Below are 16,148 nucleotides of genomic sequence, written 5' to 3'. Positions count from 1 at the left end.
CGCTGCAGTCGGAGATCGCGCAGAATCACGCGAGCTTGCACCTGCATCAGATTGTCGACGGCACAGACGCCTACCCTTCCCTGCGTGTCGTGGACCTGCTCCCGTCCACCCACTGCAGCCTAAGCGCTGACACGGCAGTCACAATGGTGGTTCTCCCTCCCACGCCCATTGTTGGTGACAGAGCGGACAGGGACGTCGCGAGAGAAGACCACCACCATGACGCCCCGGCCGCGTGTGTCGCTGTGCGTCTGGACAACAGCCTCCGTGGCTCGACGGCGCTCGCCACGCCACACACGCTCGAGAACCTGCTCCTCGAGGACGAGGCCATCGTGAAGGTGAGCGGCTGCTGCCACAACTGCGTGTTTGTGGTGAATGAGTTGGGGTCCACGCCCACGGGCTCGTCCTCCGGCGCGATGATGACGGTGGGCCCCGAGCTCTTCCGCAACGTGCGTGCCGCCTTCTACAGTCATCCGTCACAGATGTTGATGTCGTCCGCGCAGTCAGTCGACTACTCGAACACGGTTTTGTGCCTTCCTGTGGATGCCTTCCAGCCTGTAGAAGATGATTCCGGAGAGCTTCTTCACAGATCGGCCGCCGCACAGACGCACGCTCTCACGAAGATCGTTTTTTGCCCTGCTGTGAACGACGCGACTCTGACAGAGCTATACGGACTCCACTACCCTGACTTGTGCGCACTCTTCGGCGCAGCCTCAGCTGTCGCCTGGGAGGGACGCCTCGTCAGCACCGGCGACGTACTCTACCTTGAAAAGGACACGCTCCACGCAGCGGCGCAGCGACTGGAGGGCGTAGATGTGTTGGAGAGTGTGTCGCGTGTGCTGTCCCATAAGGTCCGCAAATGGAACGAAACGTGGGTGGATGAAAACGCCTCCTGCCGCCACCTTCTCGCCCTGCGCGTGACGCGTCTGGAGAGGGGTGGCACTCCAGTGTCATTTGGTGTTCTCCGCAACTGCGGCGGCGAGGCAGACACCGTCGAGGTGGCGCTCGTGCACCAGCGAAACAGCCACGTTTGGGAACACACACCGGTCTGGGCTCCATCACCAGCATACGGGCTTGCCGATGTCCAGGTGTACGCTCGCCTCTGTCGTGAGCTTCGCCGTGTTGTGACGCCATCGCTGGAGTGCGACGTGCACACTTTTGTTGTCCACGGAGTAAAGGAGAACCTGCCGCGCGAGTTTGTCGAGTGCGCTGTCGCGGCGTTTGGCCTTCCCTGCCTCCTTGCCTCCGCCGAGGCGATGGAGGAGGCGGAGCTGGAGACGTTAACCCGGACATTTCTTGGCGAGCTATGCGGTGCGACGACGGTACTGATTGTCCACAACGCGCACACAATCGCGGACCTGTGCCCGCACTTCTTATCGGTGCTTGACGAGTTGAGCAGCGGCGTCCGAGCGACAGTGGCCGGAGGTCCACCGCCCGGACCTCGCATCCTCTTTCTTCTGTGCGAATCGATTGACGCTGTGCCACCCATGATCGCAGCTCGTGCCACCAACGCAGACGGTGTGCTGGAGTGCGGCAACCCATCCGAGGAGGACCGAGCAGCGTTCATCGCGCCGCTGCTGCAGTGGAGCTGCGCGCAGCATCGTGTGCATGCGAGCGTTCTTCTGTCACCCAAGACGCTCGCGGGCTGGGCGGTCGGTCTGACGTATGCCGACATATTGTCGCTTGTGGAGGCTTGTGTCCGCGATGCAGCGCAGTGCGCGCGGTGCACCGGAGAGGCATTGGCGGTCGTCAGCGACGTCTCATGCGAGCCCGTGGTGCAGTCCTACCTCAAGTCGCACGGGTACAGCATGGTCTCCACCAAGCTGCAGCCCGTTCGCTGGGGCGACGTGGGCGGCATGGAGGAAGCCAAGCGGGAGTTGCGGGAGATGATTCAGCTCCCCATCCTACACCCTGAGGTGTTCGAGAAGGGCATGAAGAAGCGCACTGGGGTTCTCTTTTACGGCCCCCCCGGCTGCGGGAAGACGCTTCTGGCGAAGGCTGTCGCCACAGAGATGAGCATGAATTTTATATCTGTCAAGGGCCCGGAGCTGATTAACCAGTATGTTGGTGAGAGTGAGAGGAACATTCGGCTCCTCTTTCAGCGGGCGCGGGACAACTCGCCGTGCATTGTTTTCTTCGACGAAATCGATGCGCTGGCGCCAGCGCGTGGCGCGAAGGGCGACGCCGGCGGCGTCATGGACCGCATTGTATCGCAGCTCCTGGTGGAGGTGGACGGCGTTGGCCAGAAGCGCTCTGACGGCACGGCAAGTGGAGACGTGTTCATCATTGGCGCGACGAATCGACCAGACCTGCTCGATCCCGCACTCCTGCGCCCCGGTCGCTTCGATCGATTGTGCTACCTCGGTATCCCGTCTACGCGCGAGGAGCAGCTCTTTGCGCTCAAGGCTCTGACCCGCAAGTTCGACATGAGCGCCGACGTGGATCTCTCGGCAGTGCTGGAACCGCTGGACTTTGTGTACACCGGCGCCGACTTCTTCGCTCTCTGCTCGGACGCCATGATGTTTGCCGTAGAGGACGCCCTTGAGGAGTTGCAACAGCAGATCACCACTCATGCGTTAGCGGAGACCGGGGCTGCTAACACTCCTGATTCTGCACTCCCACCTGCAACGGCAGCGGCCGAGGAGGAGCGGAAGCCGATAACGGTCTGCATGCAACACTTCCTCCGTGCTCGAGCGCAGCTGAAGCCCTCTGTGACGAAGGCAGACCTACAAAAGTACGAAGCCCTCAAGCAGACGTTCGACAAGTCCACGAAGGGGTAGGAGGGCATCTTCATTGCCCTCCTTTTTTTATGCCGCCCTCGCGCAGGTGCGCGGCGCACTTGCCTGCTGGTGTGCAGGATTGATGTCAAAAGAGGGACGCGCAGACAGCGCTGGGGTCAGACGTGACGGATGGCATTGTTCTGTCACCGAACATCCCCTCATCTCTGCCCACCCAAGCACGGCCGCTGTTGATGCCCATCCGTTGCAAGAAGGAGGTGTACCATGCACACGGACATGTGCCAGGAAAGATAAGTCCGCTAAAGCGAAGGGGGGGGTGAAGGCGGTGGACGTAGGGGTGATGCAGTGTGTGCCCCTTTCCACCCGTGTCCATCTCATTTTCCTCGTACAGAGGCTGGCTGTGTACGCCCTTGTGCTCATCCTCTTCTGCTTGTCGTAGCGCTTACGCCTGTCCTACACCTGACGGATGGTGCGCCAAGTCCGACACGAATGAAACGGGGGGGGAGTGATGGAGCCGTTAGACACATCCTCGGCATGACTGGAAGCGTTATCGACACAAGAGACGGGTAGGCGCTATCGCTGCGCATGCGGCAGAGACCAGAGCTGCCACAGCGCCACAGTTGCGTCTGACTTTCTCTCCCTCTCCGTGGGCTGCGCCTCCAGAGCGCAGCGCCGGTTACCGATGTACCTTACCTGCTCGTGCGGCTGCCACGTAAGTTTATCCGTTTCACTTGCTACCCAGGTACGTGAACTTGCCAGCGCGCGTGCGTGGATTCTCTCTCTCCACACTTTCACCCTTTCTCTGTGATCAAGTGTCCTCTTCTCGTCTCGTCTTTTCCCTGCTTCGTCGAGTTTGTCTTTGGGCCTCGCGCCGGGGCGGCTTGCCCACACTCCTTTCGATTGCTCACACGTTGACATTCGCCGTCTTGTTCCTTGTTGCCCCCCCCCCTCTAAGGCACAACTTCCATCTGCGCGCCACTCGACGTTCAGTGCTGTTGTTATGTCGCTCACTGCCCTCACTGCCAAGCGTGTTCGGCGCACATGGGAGCCGGAGGAGAAGGCGTGGCACGATGATGCGTTGGAGCTGCCATGGGAGGATATTCGACCGGAGCTGCACAAGGCATCCATCTTCGCCTTGAAGAATGTCTTCTTCTTTTCGCACGCCACCCCCGTGCAAGCGCTCGCGCTGCGCGTCCTCACGCAAGCAGGTACAAGCGCTGTCGTCGAAGCACCAACGGGAAGTGGTAAGACCCTCGCGTTTCTTCTCCCCATCATGGAGCGGTGCGTGCGATCTTGCGAAGCGTATGTGGCGTCGCATCAGCGACCACCCCTGTTTCGTCACGTGCTCGGCGTCATCTTCTCGCCGTCGCGCACGCTGGCTGAGCAGACATTCGTGGTCGGCCGCAGCCTGGCGGCTCGCTACCCCTTCAACATCCAGTTCGTCCTCTGCGACGGCGTTGTCCAGAAGCCTGCGACAGTACTGCAGCACCTCCAGCGTGGGGCCCGTGGTGCGGGCACGATCCTCGTCACGACTCCAAAGGACTTTGACGAGCTGCTTCCGATGCTCGAGGAGGCTCAAAAGACGCCACTCGACCCTTCCAGTGATGATATCACGGATTTCCTGGCACAGCAAGATGAGGCAACGCGGCAGCGTTACCTTGCTCGCAGAGCGCAAGCAAACACCGATGCGGAGAAGGGCAGTATCTCTCGTGATAGTGTACGCTTCTACTCCACATCGGAGGCACGGTTCGTTGTTGTCCTTGACGAGGCAGACCTGCTCTACAACTCCACCGACATGCGCAACACAGTGCAGCAGTTTGTGGCTGCCTATGGGCGTACCCGTGACCCTGTGAGCCCGTCTCCGCGCCGCCGCAAGTCAGCCGCGAAGAAGCGGCCTGTGCCCGAGAAAGAGCCCGGGACGGCCGGCGCACGGCTGTGGATGGACTTTGCGTTTGTCGGGGCTACTGTCGCCACCTCGCCTTCGCTCAAGGTGTATGCCAGGAAGGTGTGCGCGGAGTGTGATAGCACCTTGCACACGCTGGCGCTGCGGTCCAACGACGACTTTGTCTCACAGCTGAGCAACCGCTTCGTCGTGTGCGACGCCGCGAACTTTCTGCCGTATTTCGTCCAGCTCATGAACCTGCACGCGTCGAAGAAGCACTTTGTCTTCTTCAACAACTTTCGTGTTCTTCTGTTTGTGCAGCGGCTTTTCTCTGTTCTGTGCCAGGGCGCACGCCCACTCCTGTACATACCGAAGGTGTTTGTGATGTACGAGGGCATGACGGAAAGTGCCCGCATCGATCAGTACAACCAGTTCCTCACCCACGTGAGTCGCAGCAACGAGACCCGCAAGCCGAAGAAAGCCCTCTCAGATGCAGAGAAGAAGAACCAGGTCTTCACGAGCGGCTGGAAGCGCGACGGCACCGTGAGCATGGGCACGGGCGCCATTCTCCTCTGCACCGATGTCGCCGCCTTTGGGCTCGATGTGCGCGATGTCGACTATGTGTACCACTTTGAGCCACCGGCTACTGTGCAGTCGTACATCCACCGCGTTGGGCGTGTAGGCCGCATGGGCATGAAGGGAAGCAGCATTCTGCTCCTTCCCTGCAACGCCAACTCGACGCCGATGCAGTCCACGCACGAGCGCAAGATGGACAGCACACGCTTCCACACCGTCACCAACACCAAAAAACCTACGGCACAGCTCCAAGCGCCTTGCATCAGCGCTGACTCGCTCCCAGAAGAGCGTCGTGCCTACGTGGCGGAGCTTGGCAAGCACAGCGCGCTGGAAGAGTACACCATCCCGCCCTTCGCCCCCATTACCTCCACCCTCCGGAATCACATCAAGCAGGACGACAAGCTTCTAAAGCTTGCAAAACGGGCCGCAATATCCATGTGCGCGGCGCCGGAGGGCGAGGAGGAGAAGGCGTGGTTCCACCCACGTCTCGCGGTGCGTGCACTTCTTTTGGATTAGCTCCCCAAGGCCAGCACTTCGGGTGTCTGCGGCCCCTCGGTGCGGGCATACCAGTTTTAACGGCGGCCGTCCTGATCTCTCTTTTCGTATAACGCCGCTATGAAGGGGCCAAACACCGTCCACACACGAGAGGCGAACGCCAACGAAGGGCATGCGAGCCACCAAGACATGAGAGGGGCTCTTCTTCCTCCCGACACTCGTATCTTCGTTTCAAGGATTCCCGCATCTGCCGCCAGTGTCGTCTCGGACGAAACGTGGGCAAAAAGAAGAAGGCGATGCCTTGCTGCGCCGACCTTGAGGCGCTGCCCTGAGATGATGAGCCACTAACGTGGAGGCCACGCCGCACTCGTGTCTCATCTCCCTCCGCTCACTTTACCCCGCCTCTGCGTTTCCCCTTTTCACGTTCTTTCGATCGCGTCCTTTGCGTTCCCTTGCACCCAATCCTGTTGTGTGCAGCAGGGCGTGTGCCCCTCCCACCTGCCTGCCTGCCTGCCTCCCGGCAACTCGGACTTGGTGGGTGGCGTTTGCGGGAGCCACCTGCCAGCGCCCACGTGGGTGCTTCGTCTCAGCATTGTGTAGGGCACATGAGCATGCGGCCATGTTCAGCTACAACAACATCATAGAGAAGGGGGAACCCCTCAACAAGGAGATCATTGACCATGTATTTGACCATGTGACCGAGTTCCCGACGCCGGCGATGGTGTCCGTAGGCGACGGCAAGGCCGACTGCATTGTGCTCGAAAACTTTTTGACGCACGAAGAGTGCGACCAACTCGTGGCGGCCTGCGAGAAGGTGGGCTACACTTTCTGGCTCCAGAAAAACCACCACGACGCCGACGGAGAAGCCACGTGCGACAGCGCCTCTAAAGCGGTGCGCGTCGTGGACACCATCGAGGCGAACTTTCCGCACCTCTCGGCGAAGCTGTACGAGCGCATTGCCCGTGTCGTCTCTCTCAAGCCGAAGTTTTTTTCGGAAGATATGCCTAACGCCGAAGAGTTTTTCGAGCGTGAGCTCGCCGGCACGTGGGTGCCCCACGCCCTCTCCGAAAATCTTCTGTTCGGCCGCTACCACCCCGGTGGCCACTTTATGCCCCACGTGGACGGTTCCACCATTTTGGACCTCAATACCCGCTCCTTCTACACGCTGCTCATCTACCTCAATGACTGCTTGCATGGCGGAGAGACCTTTATCTTTGCGGGTGAGCAGTGCAACGTCATGTACCTGGACGAGAAGGAGAACCAGTACCGCGGCAACGCAACGCAACGGGTGGGAGCCGTCTACCCCAAGAAGGGCTCAGCCGCATTCTTCTACTACAACCTGCTACACGAAGGGGCGCCGGTGCTGCAGGGGCACAAATACATCTGCCGCGCAGACCTGCTCTACCACCGTACACCCGCCATTTTCACTTCTGAGGCAGATGTGAAGGCGTTTAATGCGTACCAGGAGGCGCGCCTCGCCGAAAGTCACGGAGATGCCGAGCGGGCGTGCCAGCTATTCCAGCGCGTTCGCAAGCTCTCCAAGGGTGTCGCATCCATTTTCCAGATCGAGTAAATGCGCGCAGCAAAAAAAAAGAAAGAGAAAGCGTCAACATGACTTTGCTCCCTCCAGCATTTGTAAACTCCAGGTACTTGTGCTTGTGGCCCAAGTAGCGGGTGCTGCTTCTCCACCTTCTGAACCCGACAGCAGCCATGATCCACCTTGTTCTGTTGGTGGACGTATTCTCGCCGATCTTGGCACACTGCGCAGCGTAGCGTCCTCCCCTCCCCCTTCTGACGGACGCTGCAAATAAAGTAAGGCTGGCTGGTTGGCGTATCCACGCAAACCAGGAGGAGAGGCGACACCGCATCCTAAACGAGTTTTCTGTTTCCACAGTCACGAGTAAAGAATACGGCCGCTGCCGTGTGACCCGGGTCGTTGTCTGCTGTCTGCCTTGCCCTCGAAAGCAGCACAAAACCGCCGTCAGAACCAGAGTGGTAAGCGCAGCCCATCAGTCCCCCTTCTCCTTCCGCCAGTGTTCCCAGACGCACATGCCTGTTCTTTTCTACCGGCGGGTAGCGGATGGTACTGCGGGTGTGCCATACTATCTCTCTCTCTCTGCCTCGCTTTCCTCATCCCTATTTTCTACGTGTTTCTCGCCGTTGCTGTGCTAAGCCGTTCCTCTCCGCCCTTCCCTCCTACCGCGAGGGTCTGTGTCATTCCTTTTCAACCTCAGCCGCCACTTTTTCTTCGTCGGCCGCATGCAGCATCAAGAGGACTACGCATCTAACGCCTCCAAGGATGATCAATACTTTGAGAGCTACGCGGACCTCAGCGTCCACAAGGTGATGCTTCGCGATCGTCCGCGCATGGACTTCTACAAGGCCCTCCTCACTGACAGGTCTGTTATTGAGGGCAAGGTGGTGGTGGATGTGGGCTCCGGCTCAGGCATCTTGTCCTGCTGGGCAGCCCAATCAGGTGCCGCGCACGTATTCTCTCTTGAGGCGTCGTCCATCGCGAAACTGCAACAGCGCGTTTTTGCCGACAACGGCCTGTCTGGCCGCGTCACCGTCATCGCATCCACGGTCGAGAAACTTGTCGCTGCCGGCGTCGAGGCATTTCTGAACGAACACCCATGCGTTCGCCTCCACGGCGGCGTCGCGCTTGTAGTATCGGAGTGGATGGGCTTCTACCTCTTCCATGAGTGCATGCTGCCCTCAGTGCTACGAGCCCGTGACTTTTTCCACGACGTGAACGCAGCCCTTCAGTCTTCGCTTACCGTCTGCATGCTTCCGTCCCACGGGCGCCTCCTGGTGGCGCCCATCACGCTGAAGCCTTACTACGCGGAAACCTTCGCCGCCTTTTGGGACTCCGTCGACGGTGTCTCCCTGCATGCCCTCGGCAAACTCGACTTCGAGGAGCACATTGACGCGACGTCGCCCTTGGTGGACGTCATGCCGCAGCGTTCTTTACTGCACGACGGTGTAGTCTTTTGGGAAGGCTGCTTTGACACACTTGCGGTTGGCGAGCTCGCCAACATCGTGGCGGCACGCACCTTTGACTTCTCGACTTCCGTCACCGGCGCTTCCGCGAGGGCTAGTCTCGACGAGACAGGGCGGTTCACTGTGGAGGGTTTTACTCTGTGGTTTCAGGTCAGCTACGGCGACGCCATCCTCGACACCTCTCCACTCGCCCCACCAACGCACTGGAAGCAGACCACGGTTCTCCTGCCCCGTGAGTTCCGCGATGAGAAGACCGTTTCGTTTCACCGCCTCGATGAGCACTTAGAGCTGACCCTCCGACTGACGGCGGAAGACCTTGCGCAGCGGTACTACAAGATCGAGTTCGAGCTCAACTAGCCAACGCAGCGATCCCTTTTTTGCGCGCCACGGCTTAATGAGTGCCACACGTCGCGATTAACTTCCCGATCTTTGCCCTACCCCTATCTCGCACTCTTAGTAGCGCACGTCCACTGCCTGCGGATTCGGGGTGTTTCTCCACGTAGGTTCCGTGCAACGCAGAGAGGTGCCGGAGTGCACGGGAGTGGCTTTGTTGTGGTGTCTCTATGCCCTCCTACCACGAGGCACGCCCCTTCTTCCCGCCCCTCTGTTGTCCACCACTCCATGGAAGGGAGCCCGGCTCATCGCAGCTTTGCCGTATGCACGCTGCCGCCTCTACACTACGCCCATTTGTGTCACGGCCTCTTTGTCGTCTCCCCCTCCTTCCTCTTCTGGTACTCTTCGACCCTCAGCTTGCGTAAGAGAGCGCTGGCCGGCAACGCACGTGTCGACGTTCTCCCGCCGTACTGTCTTCCTCTATCTTTGCCTGTCTACTGTGCGCGCCGACACAATGTCCACCGGGACCATCTCCGCTGCCGCCCTGCAGTACTTTGAGTCGAAGGGCATTCAGTCGATTCTAGATGAAGCGATGCACAACTTGGTGCTGGAGATGCCGGCAGACCCACTCATTTTCCTCGAGGAGGCCTTCCGCAGGCCGACCCCCCTTCACATCATCATCACCGGCCCACCCGGCAGCGGCAAAACCACGCTGGCGGCCAAGTTGGCTGCCCATTATGGCATCACGCACGTTGCTGCTACTTCCGCGGCTGCCGGAGACATGGCGATGCCAGCTGGTGTGCTCGGCGAGCTGAAAACTCTGCAGAAGGATGGTAAGGGCTGGGTCCTGGACGGCTTCCCGCAAACGCGCGCAGACGCGATTCAGCTGCAGACGTCGGGGATATTTCCTCAGCAAGTCTTTGAGCTGCAGGTCCCACTAGCAGTGGCGCTGGAGCGCGCCATCTTCACCGCGGCTGACCCATCCAAAAACACCGAAGAGGCGACGGCGATTGCGAAAAACTACGAGCACTACGATGTGCGCAGAATAGAGGTCACCACTTCCTACCAGCACTGCTACCGTGGCATCGATGCCACTGTCTCCGCCGAGGAGGTGGCTGCGGAAGCTCTGAAGGCCATCGATGCGTTGCAGCTCTTGTGAAGCCTGAACATTACCGACAGCGCCGAACAAGGGCGAACACCAATAGGGTAGTTTCATGTCGCTCCACCGGAGTCGGATGAACAGCTCCGGTACACGTTTTTTTTTTGCTGATGAGTTGCGACTCCGGTGGTTTGTTCCAGTACGATGTAATGTAGAGCACCCGTGGCTGCCTCTTTGCTCCAGAGGTGGAACGTATTTGACTATTTCGCAGGTATGTATCAGCCGTGCCGTAGACGGTTGTAGAGTACGTCAAGAAGAGAGATACATTCTGCCGATCGTTTCTCTCTCTCTTTGCCCACTGCTTCAGCAAATCGACGCCGCACAGCTGGAGCTGCAAGCCTCTTGCGCAGTTCTCTCCTTTTGACGCCTGTGCAAGGCGATACGGAGATGTGCAGACAATATTCCTTTGTTCTTTTACCTCTCTCGCTTTCTTCGACCAGCGTGCACCTGTCCTTCTCCACCTCCCCTCATCTTGCTCTCCCCACACCCATTCCATGTGGCCTAACGTCCCCGTCTCTCCGTAACAGGGCGATCATGCTCTCTATCTCCGCCGTACAGCGGCGATACCGCCTGTTTCATCCTGTTCGTCAAACTGTGCCTTTCCACTTTAACCCCGTACAGTCCATCTTCCCGCTCATCTACGAGAACAACCTCCTCGCCAAACCGCGCCTCAGCTGGAAGGACTATGAGGGCAGGAAAGAGTTCGATGCAGATCACCCGCTCCCCGTTGTTGGGACGCGGCTCAATGAGCGCACCACTACGCACAAATGGTCTCATTGGGACCAGTACATCAACCCGCAGATAACACAGAGCTGGATGGATCTGACGCAGTCACCCGAGTACGTTGGGCCTCGCAGCGGGCATAACGTCATCAAGATGGGATGGATGAAGATCGGGGGTAGCTGGAAGTACTCTCGTAGCTACAACGATGCGCGGCGTGGTTTTGCCAAGGGGCAGTGGCAGGAGCGGAAGATGACGCCTCGCTTCATGCTGGCACCACGCGTGTCCGCCGGCGGCCCGCGCAACCGGTACGAAGGCAAGGCGTCCTTCTCGCGACTGAGCCTCAGCAAACTGCTGTGGGCTGTGGATACAGGCCGACTAAACCCGAATGAGACCATCACCTTGTATCACCTTCGCAATGCGAAGGTGATCGCCGATCGCGAAGTCGTGTGGCCGGGGATGGTACTGCTTGCCGGTAACGTGGAGCGTGTACCTTACCCGCTGCACATCGAGCTGCAGAACGCGTCGGCGAAAGCAATCCAGCTGCTCGAGGAGGCCGGTGGCTCCTTCACAAATGTGTACATGTCTCACGAGGGCCTCTACCAGGAGCTACACCCGGAGGAGTTCCCCACCTTTATGGAGCAGGAGCTGCCGGAGAGGAAAGGGCTGGAGAACTTTGCAACGCATTCGCGCAAGCGGGGCTGGCTGGCGCAGTGGTACGAGGACGAGAGCCGCTATGCCCACCCCAGCGCTGGACGACGCAGTGCACACTACATCCGCCCACCGACCGATCGCGATTTCCCCGCCACCATCGAGGAATACGAGCTCGCGAAGCACCACCAGAAATGGCACCTGAATCAGCCTGGAAGCGCTACCGTGCTACCCTGGCACTCTCTCAACACAGCTGACATGGCACGGCGGTCAGCCGGGCGACTGTAGCGAGACACTCGTCCACGTCGACGCGCAAGAGGAGGCTCGATTGTTCGCCAGTTTGTTGATACGCGCGCGTGTGCCGTTGCTGGGTTTTGCTAAGCAATGCACAAGACAAGTTAAGGCGGTGCCAAGGAAACAGGGTAGCCGAACACACAGCAAAGAAAAAAACGTACAAGCGCGCGCATCTGCTCCCCTGCGCGACAGCCACGCCAACACCTAAAACCACCGCCTGTCGAACGCGGCCTGCGCATGCCAAAGCACGAAACTTGTTCTGGTACGAGCACGAGCACAGAAGCGACCAGAGCCTCACCCCTCCGCGTGTCTCCTTCTGTTCCCTTCAATGATTTTCATCAACTCGCTGCTTTTTCACCCCCTCCCTCCGTTTACTTGCCCGGAAACTGCGCCGAAGACTCCCAGCTTTTCTCTCAGCGGCACTCACTTCCCGTCTGCGAGGCAAGGCACCAATGACAACGCGGGTGGAGCTGCGCAAAGTGCAGGTGCTGGGCCCGAACCCCAGCAAGTTCGACACCCCCATTCGCTTGCACCTAGTGCTTGACGTGTTTGAAAAGCCACCTAAGGATGCTATCGACGTGACCTTCACCTGGTCGCCAGTGTGGGACTTCCCTGTAGACCAGGAGCTAGACGAGATGGAGGTTGGCCCCTTCACAACGCTCGGCAGGCACGAGTTCACTATTGAGAGCGATCCCCCCAACGTGGCCGACATCCCAGATCCGACCGGTCCCACTGCCTTGATCGTCTCACTCAAGTACCAGGGAGACGAATTCCTCCACATTGGGTACAACATCACAGTCACCTGCGAGGGCGATCTTCCAGATGTCTTCACCTCAGCCGACATGCTCACCCGCCACATTGGTAAGTGCTACCCTAAACTGCGGGATATTTCCTGGGACGCACCGAGCCCGGCAACAGCCTCGCCCTCAGACTCGGACGCCGATAGCACCTGCGATAGCGCCGACAGCCCCTGCAAACGCGCGAAAAGAGAGAATGAAGCGCGATCATAGACCTCCTCCACCGCATCGCTTCCCGTGAAGCGCTCGTAAATGGGTGCCGTTGCCCTGCACCCCTGTTTTAAAGCAGCTGCATACACGGCACCGAGGACGTAAGCGGCCAGACTCTTGAGACGCGTGACTCCATGGTCATGATGACTCAGAAGACTTTTTGCAACCTTGCCACCGGATGTTTCGAAAGGCTGCCATAACGTTTTCTGAGTTTCTCACACAACATACGGCCACACAGCTATCTGCAGAGGAATACCTGTTCGTGGCAGCACCGGTGCCCTCCGAGGCTGCTGCTGAGACACTGAAGATGTAGACTCATATCGTCGTCTGTTCGCCAAAATATCCACCGCGCGCGGGGATGGGGGACGGAACGCAGCCCCACCTGGGTCTCATCTCGACTACAACAATCTTTGCTGCACAGTGGCTTTCTCTTGACGAAGCAGCAGCACGAGAATATGCGTGCCTACCTGACAGCGGTTCCCCATGTTCGTTTGTTTGTTGGAGGCAGTGGCTCGCTCGGTTGAGAAGGTCCCCTGTGCCCCAATGCCTCTACCACACATATCATGCCAGCCGCGGTGGCAGACATGAGGCACACCGGAATTAGTGCATCCGTGCTGTAATCTTTTTCTATCTTCAGCAGCGGCGTGGTCTTGTGCAATGCGCAGAGTGACTTTGTAATACATCTGTTCTCAAGAATAAGAAGTCGTCATCGCCACTGAAGCTACGGTGCACTAAGGCAGAGATCCTGCTGATCTGATGACAGCCCGGCACTGTCGCAGCTCCGCCACCCTACCTTTGCAGTCCAGCCACAACACCCGCTCAATGCTTATCAGAAATGTGCACCAAGTGTATATCTCGCTCTGAAGCAGCATGATGGCACTGCCGCCCTTTTGCGCGGGCTTCCCGACTACCCTGCGATTCAACGCAAGAGTCCGTGATGTTACCACGCTTCACGCCCAGCTGCTGCAGTTGGCGCATATTCCTCAAGGAAACTCTTCCTCCTCTGAGCAACTAGTTGCTCCCTATTCCTCTTCTTTCCCATTAACAGGACTACCAACGCACTTTTCCGCAGCGTGTAGCCGTGTTTCCGCTATTCTGGCTCCCTTCGCTGTGTACGTTCATTGGATGTCTCGTCGAAAGGACACACCATTATGCGCTTTTCTGCAACAGAGAGAGCTCTCGAGAGGCAGAAAGAGCGATCTCAACCAATACAGTAGACTTCCCCACCTCCAGGATTGAGGAAGACCACCGCAGTTTCACTAAAGACCACAAGTGGGAAGCAACCTGGAATAGTATAGTGGTGCTCTCATCTCAACAGGCTGTGACAACTTTACACAGATTTTACGTCTTACGCTCGAAACAACCCGCCTGACCCTATGGACGGTGTGCCCAGCGTTTCCCTTACCAGCGCACGTGGAACAACCAGTACGCTGAGGTCAAAAAAAGAGAAGCGGCTTACTGAGTGATAGCAGAGAGCGCCAGACAGACCCCTCTCCAACAGGACGGGGGCGTGACGGTGTACTGGTGTACTGGTGTACTGGTGTACTGGTGTACTGGTGTACTGGTGTACTGGTGTACTGGTGTACTGGTGTACTGGTGTACTGGTGTACTGGTGTACTGGTGTACTGGTGTACTGGTGTACTGGTGTACTGGTGTACTGGTGTACTGGTGTACTGGTGTACTGGTGTACTGGTGTACTGGTGTACTGGTTAGGGTTAGGGTTAGGGTTAGGGTTAGGGTTAGGGTTAGGGTTAGGGTTAGGGTTAGGGTTAGGGTTAGGGTTAGGGTTAGGGTTAGGGTTAGGGTTAGGGTTAGGGTTAGGGTTAGGGTTAGGGTTAGGGTTAGGGTTAGGGTTAGGGTTAGGGTTAGGGTTAGGGTTAGGGTTAGGGTTAGGGTTAGGGTTAGGGTTAGGGTTAGGGTTAGGGTTAGGGTTAGGGTTAGCGTTAGGGTTAGGGTTAGGGTTAGGGTGAGGGTCAGGGTTAGGGTTAGGGTTAGGGTGAGGGTGAGGGTTAGGGTGAGGGTGTACTGGTGTACTGGTGTACTGGTGTACTGGTGTACTGGTGTACTGGTGTACTGGTGTACTGGTGTACTGGTGTACTGGTGTACTGGTGTACTGGTGTACTGGTGTACTGGTGTACTGGTGTACTGGTGTACTGGTGTACTGGTGTACTGGTGTACTGGTGTACTGGTGTACTGGTGTACTGGTGTACTGGTGTACTGGTGTACTGGTGTACTGGTGTACTGGTGTACTGGTGTACTGGTGTACTGGTGTACTGGTGTACTGGTGTACTGGTGTACTGGTGTACTGGTGTACTGGTGTACTGGTGTACTGGTGTACTGGTGTACTGGTGTACTGGTGTACTGGTGTACTGGTGTACTGGTGTACTGGTGTACTGGTGTACTGGTGTACTGGTGTACTGGTGTACTGGTGTACTGGTGTACTGGTGTACTGGTGTACTGGTGTACTGGTGTACTGGTGTACTGGTGTACTGGTGTACTGGTGTACTGGTGTACTGGTGTACTGGTGTACTGGTGTACTGGTGTACTGGTGTACTGGTGTACTGGTGTACTGGTGTACTGGTGTACTGGTGTACTGGTGTACTGGTGTACTGGTGTACTGGTGTACTGGTGTACTGGTGTACTGGTGTACTGGTGTACTGGTGTACTGGTGTACTGGTGTACTGGTGTACTGGTGTACTGGTGTACTGGTGTACTGGTGTACTGGTGTACTGGTGTACTGGTGTACTGGTGTACTGGTGTACTGGTGTACTGGTGTACTGGTGTACTGGTGTACTGGTGTACTGGTGTACTGGTGTACTGGTGTACTGGTGTACTGGTGTACTGGTGTACTGGTGTACTGGTGTACTGGTGTACTGGTGTACTGGTGTACTGGTGTACTGGTGTACTGGTGTACTGGTGTACTGGTGTACTGGTGTACTGGTGTACTGGTGTACTGGTGTACTGGTGTACTGGTGTACTGGTGTACTGGTGTACTGGTGTACTGGTGTACTGGTGTACTGGTGTACTGGTGTACTGGTGTACTGGTGTACTGGTTAGGGTTAGGGTTAGGGTGAGGGTTTTTTTCTCCACTGGTGTACTGGTGTACTGGTGCACTGGTGTACTGGTGTACTGGTGTACTGGTGTACTGGTGTACTGGTGTACTGGTGTACTGGTGTACTGGTGTACTGGTGTACTGGTGTACTGGTGTACTGGTGTACTGGTGTACTGGTGTACTGGTGTACTGGTGTACTGGTGTACTGGTGTACTGGTGTACTGGTGTACTGGTGTACTGGTGT

The 16,148-nt window shown here is 57.8% G+C and overlaps 7 protein-coding genes across 7 annotated transcripts; all 7 read left to right on the top strand.

Moving 5' to 3' along the window:
* Window positions 1-143: 143 nt before the first annotated feature.
* On the top strand, window positions 144-2,777 carry LINJ_16_0070 (putative peroxisome assembly protein; the record flags this gene model as incomplete). Its single annotated transcript, XM_001464459.2, has 1 exon — window positions 144-2,777. The coding sequence occupies one exon, from the start codon at window positions 144-146 to the stop codon at window positions 2,775-2,777; it is 2,634 nt and encodes an 877-aa protein (XP_001464496.2).
* A 958-nt stretch (window positions 2,778-3,735) lies between these two features.
* On the top strand, window positions 3,736-5,709 carry LINJ_16_0060 (conserved hypothetical protein; the record flags this gene model as incomplete). Its single annotated transcript, XM_001464458.2, has 1 exon — window positions 3,736-5,709. The coding sequence occupies one exon, from the start codon at window positions 3,736-3,738 to the stop codon at window positions 5,707-5,709; it is 1,974 nt and encodes a 657-aa protein (XP_001464495.2).
* Window positions 5,710-6,307: 598 nt separating this feature from the next.
* On the top strand, window positions 6,308-7,261 carry LINJ_16_0050 (conserved hypothetical protein; the record flags this gene model as incomplete). Its single annotated transcript, XM_001464457.1, has 1 exon — window positions 6,308-7,261. The coding sequence occupies one exon, from the start codon at window positions 6,308-6,310 to the stop codon at window positions 7,259-7,261; it is 954 nt and encodes a 317-aa protein (XP_001464494.1).
* A 686-nt stretch (window positions 7,262-7,947) lies between these two features.
* Window positions 7,948-9,045, top strand: PRMT6 (arginine N-methyltransferase, type I; the record flags this gene model as incomplete). The annotated part of the gene is made up of 1 exon (XM_001464456.1): window positions 7,948-9,045. One exon carries the CDS (start codon window positions 7,948-7,950, stop codon window positions 9,043-9,045), a length of 1,098 nt encoding a protein of 365 aa, XP_001464493.1.
* A 490-nt stretch (window positions 9,046-9,535) lies between these two features.
* LINJ_16_0030 (conserved hypothetical protein) lies at window positions 9,536-10,180 on the top strand (the record flags this gene model as incomplete). Its single annotated transcript, XM_001464455.2, has 1 exon — window positions 9,536-10,180. The coding sequence occupies one exon, from the start codon at window positions 9,536-9,538 to the stop codon at window positions 10,178-10,180; it is 645 nt and encodes a 214-aa protein (XP_001464492.1).
* A 534-nt stretch (window positions 10,181-10,714) lies between these two features.
* LINJ_16_0020 (conserved hypothetical protein) lies at window positions 10,715-11,839 on the top strand (the record flags this gene model as incomplete). The annotated part of the gene is made up of 1 exon (XM_001464454.1): window positions 10,715-11,839. One exon carries the CDS (start codon window positions 10,715-10,717, stop codon window positions 11,837-11,839), a length of 1,125 nt encoding a protein of 374 aa, XP_001464491.1.
* Window positions 11,840-12,297: 458 nt separating this feature from the next.
* Window positions 12,298-12,855, top strand: LINJ_16_0010 (anti-silencing protein a-like protein; the record flags this gene model as incomplete). The annotated part of the gene is made up of 1 exon (XM_001464453.1): window positions 12,298-12,855. One exon carries the CDS (start codon window positions 12,298-12,300, stop codon window positions 12,853-12,855), a length of 558 nt encoding a protein of 185 aa, XP_001464490.1.
* Window positions 12,856-16,148: the final 3,293 nt, after the last annotated feature.

The sequence above is a fragment of the Leishmania infantum genome, chromosome 16 (assembly GCF_000002875.2).
Source record: "Leishmania infantum JPCM5 genome chromosome 16".
Lineage (NCBI taxonomy): Eukaryota > Euglenozoa > Kinetoplastea > Trypanosomatida > Trypanosomatidae > Leishmania > Leishmania infantum.
Note: the sequence above shows the minus strand (reverse complement) of the source record. Positions and strands in the feature narration are given on the sequence as shown.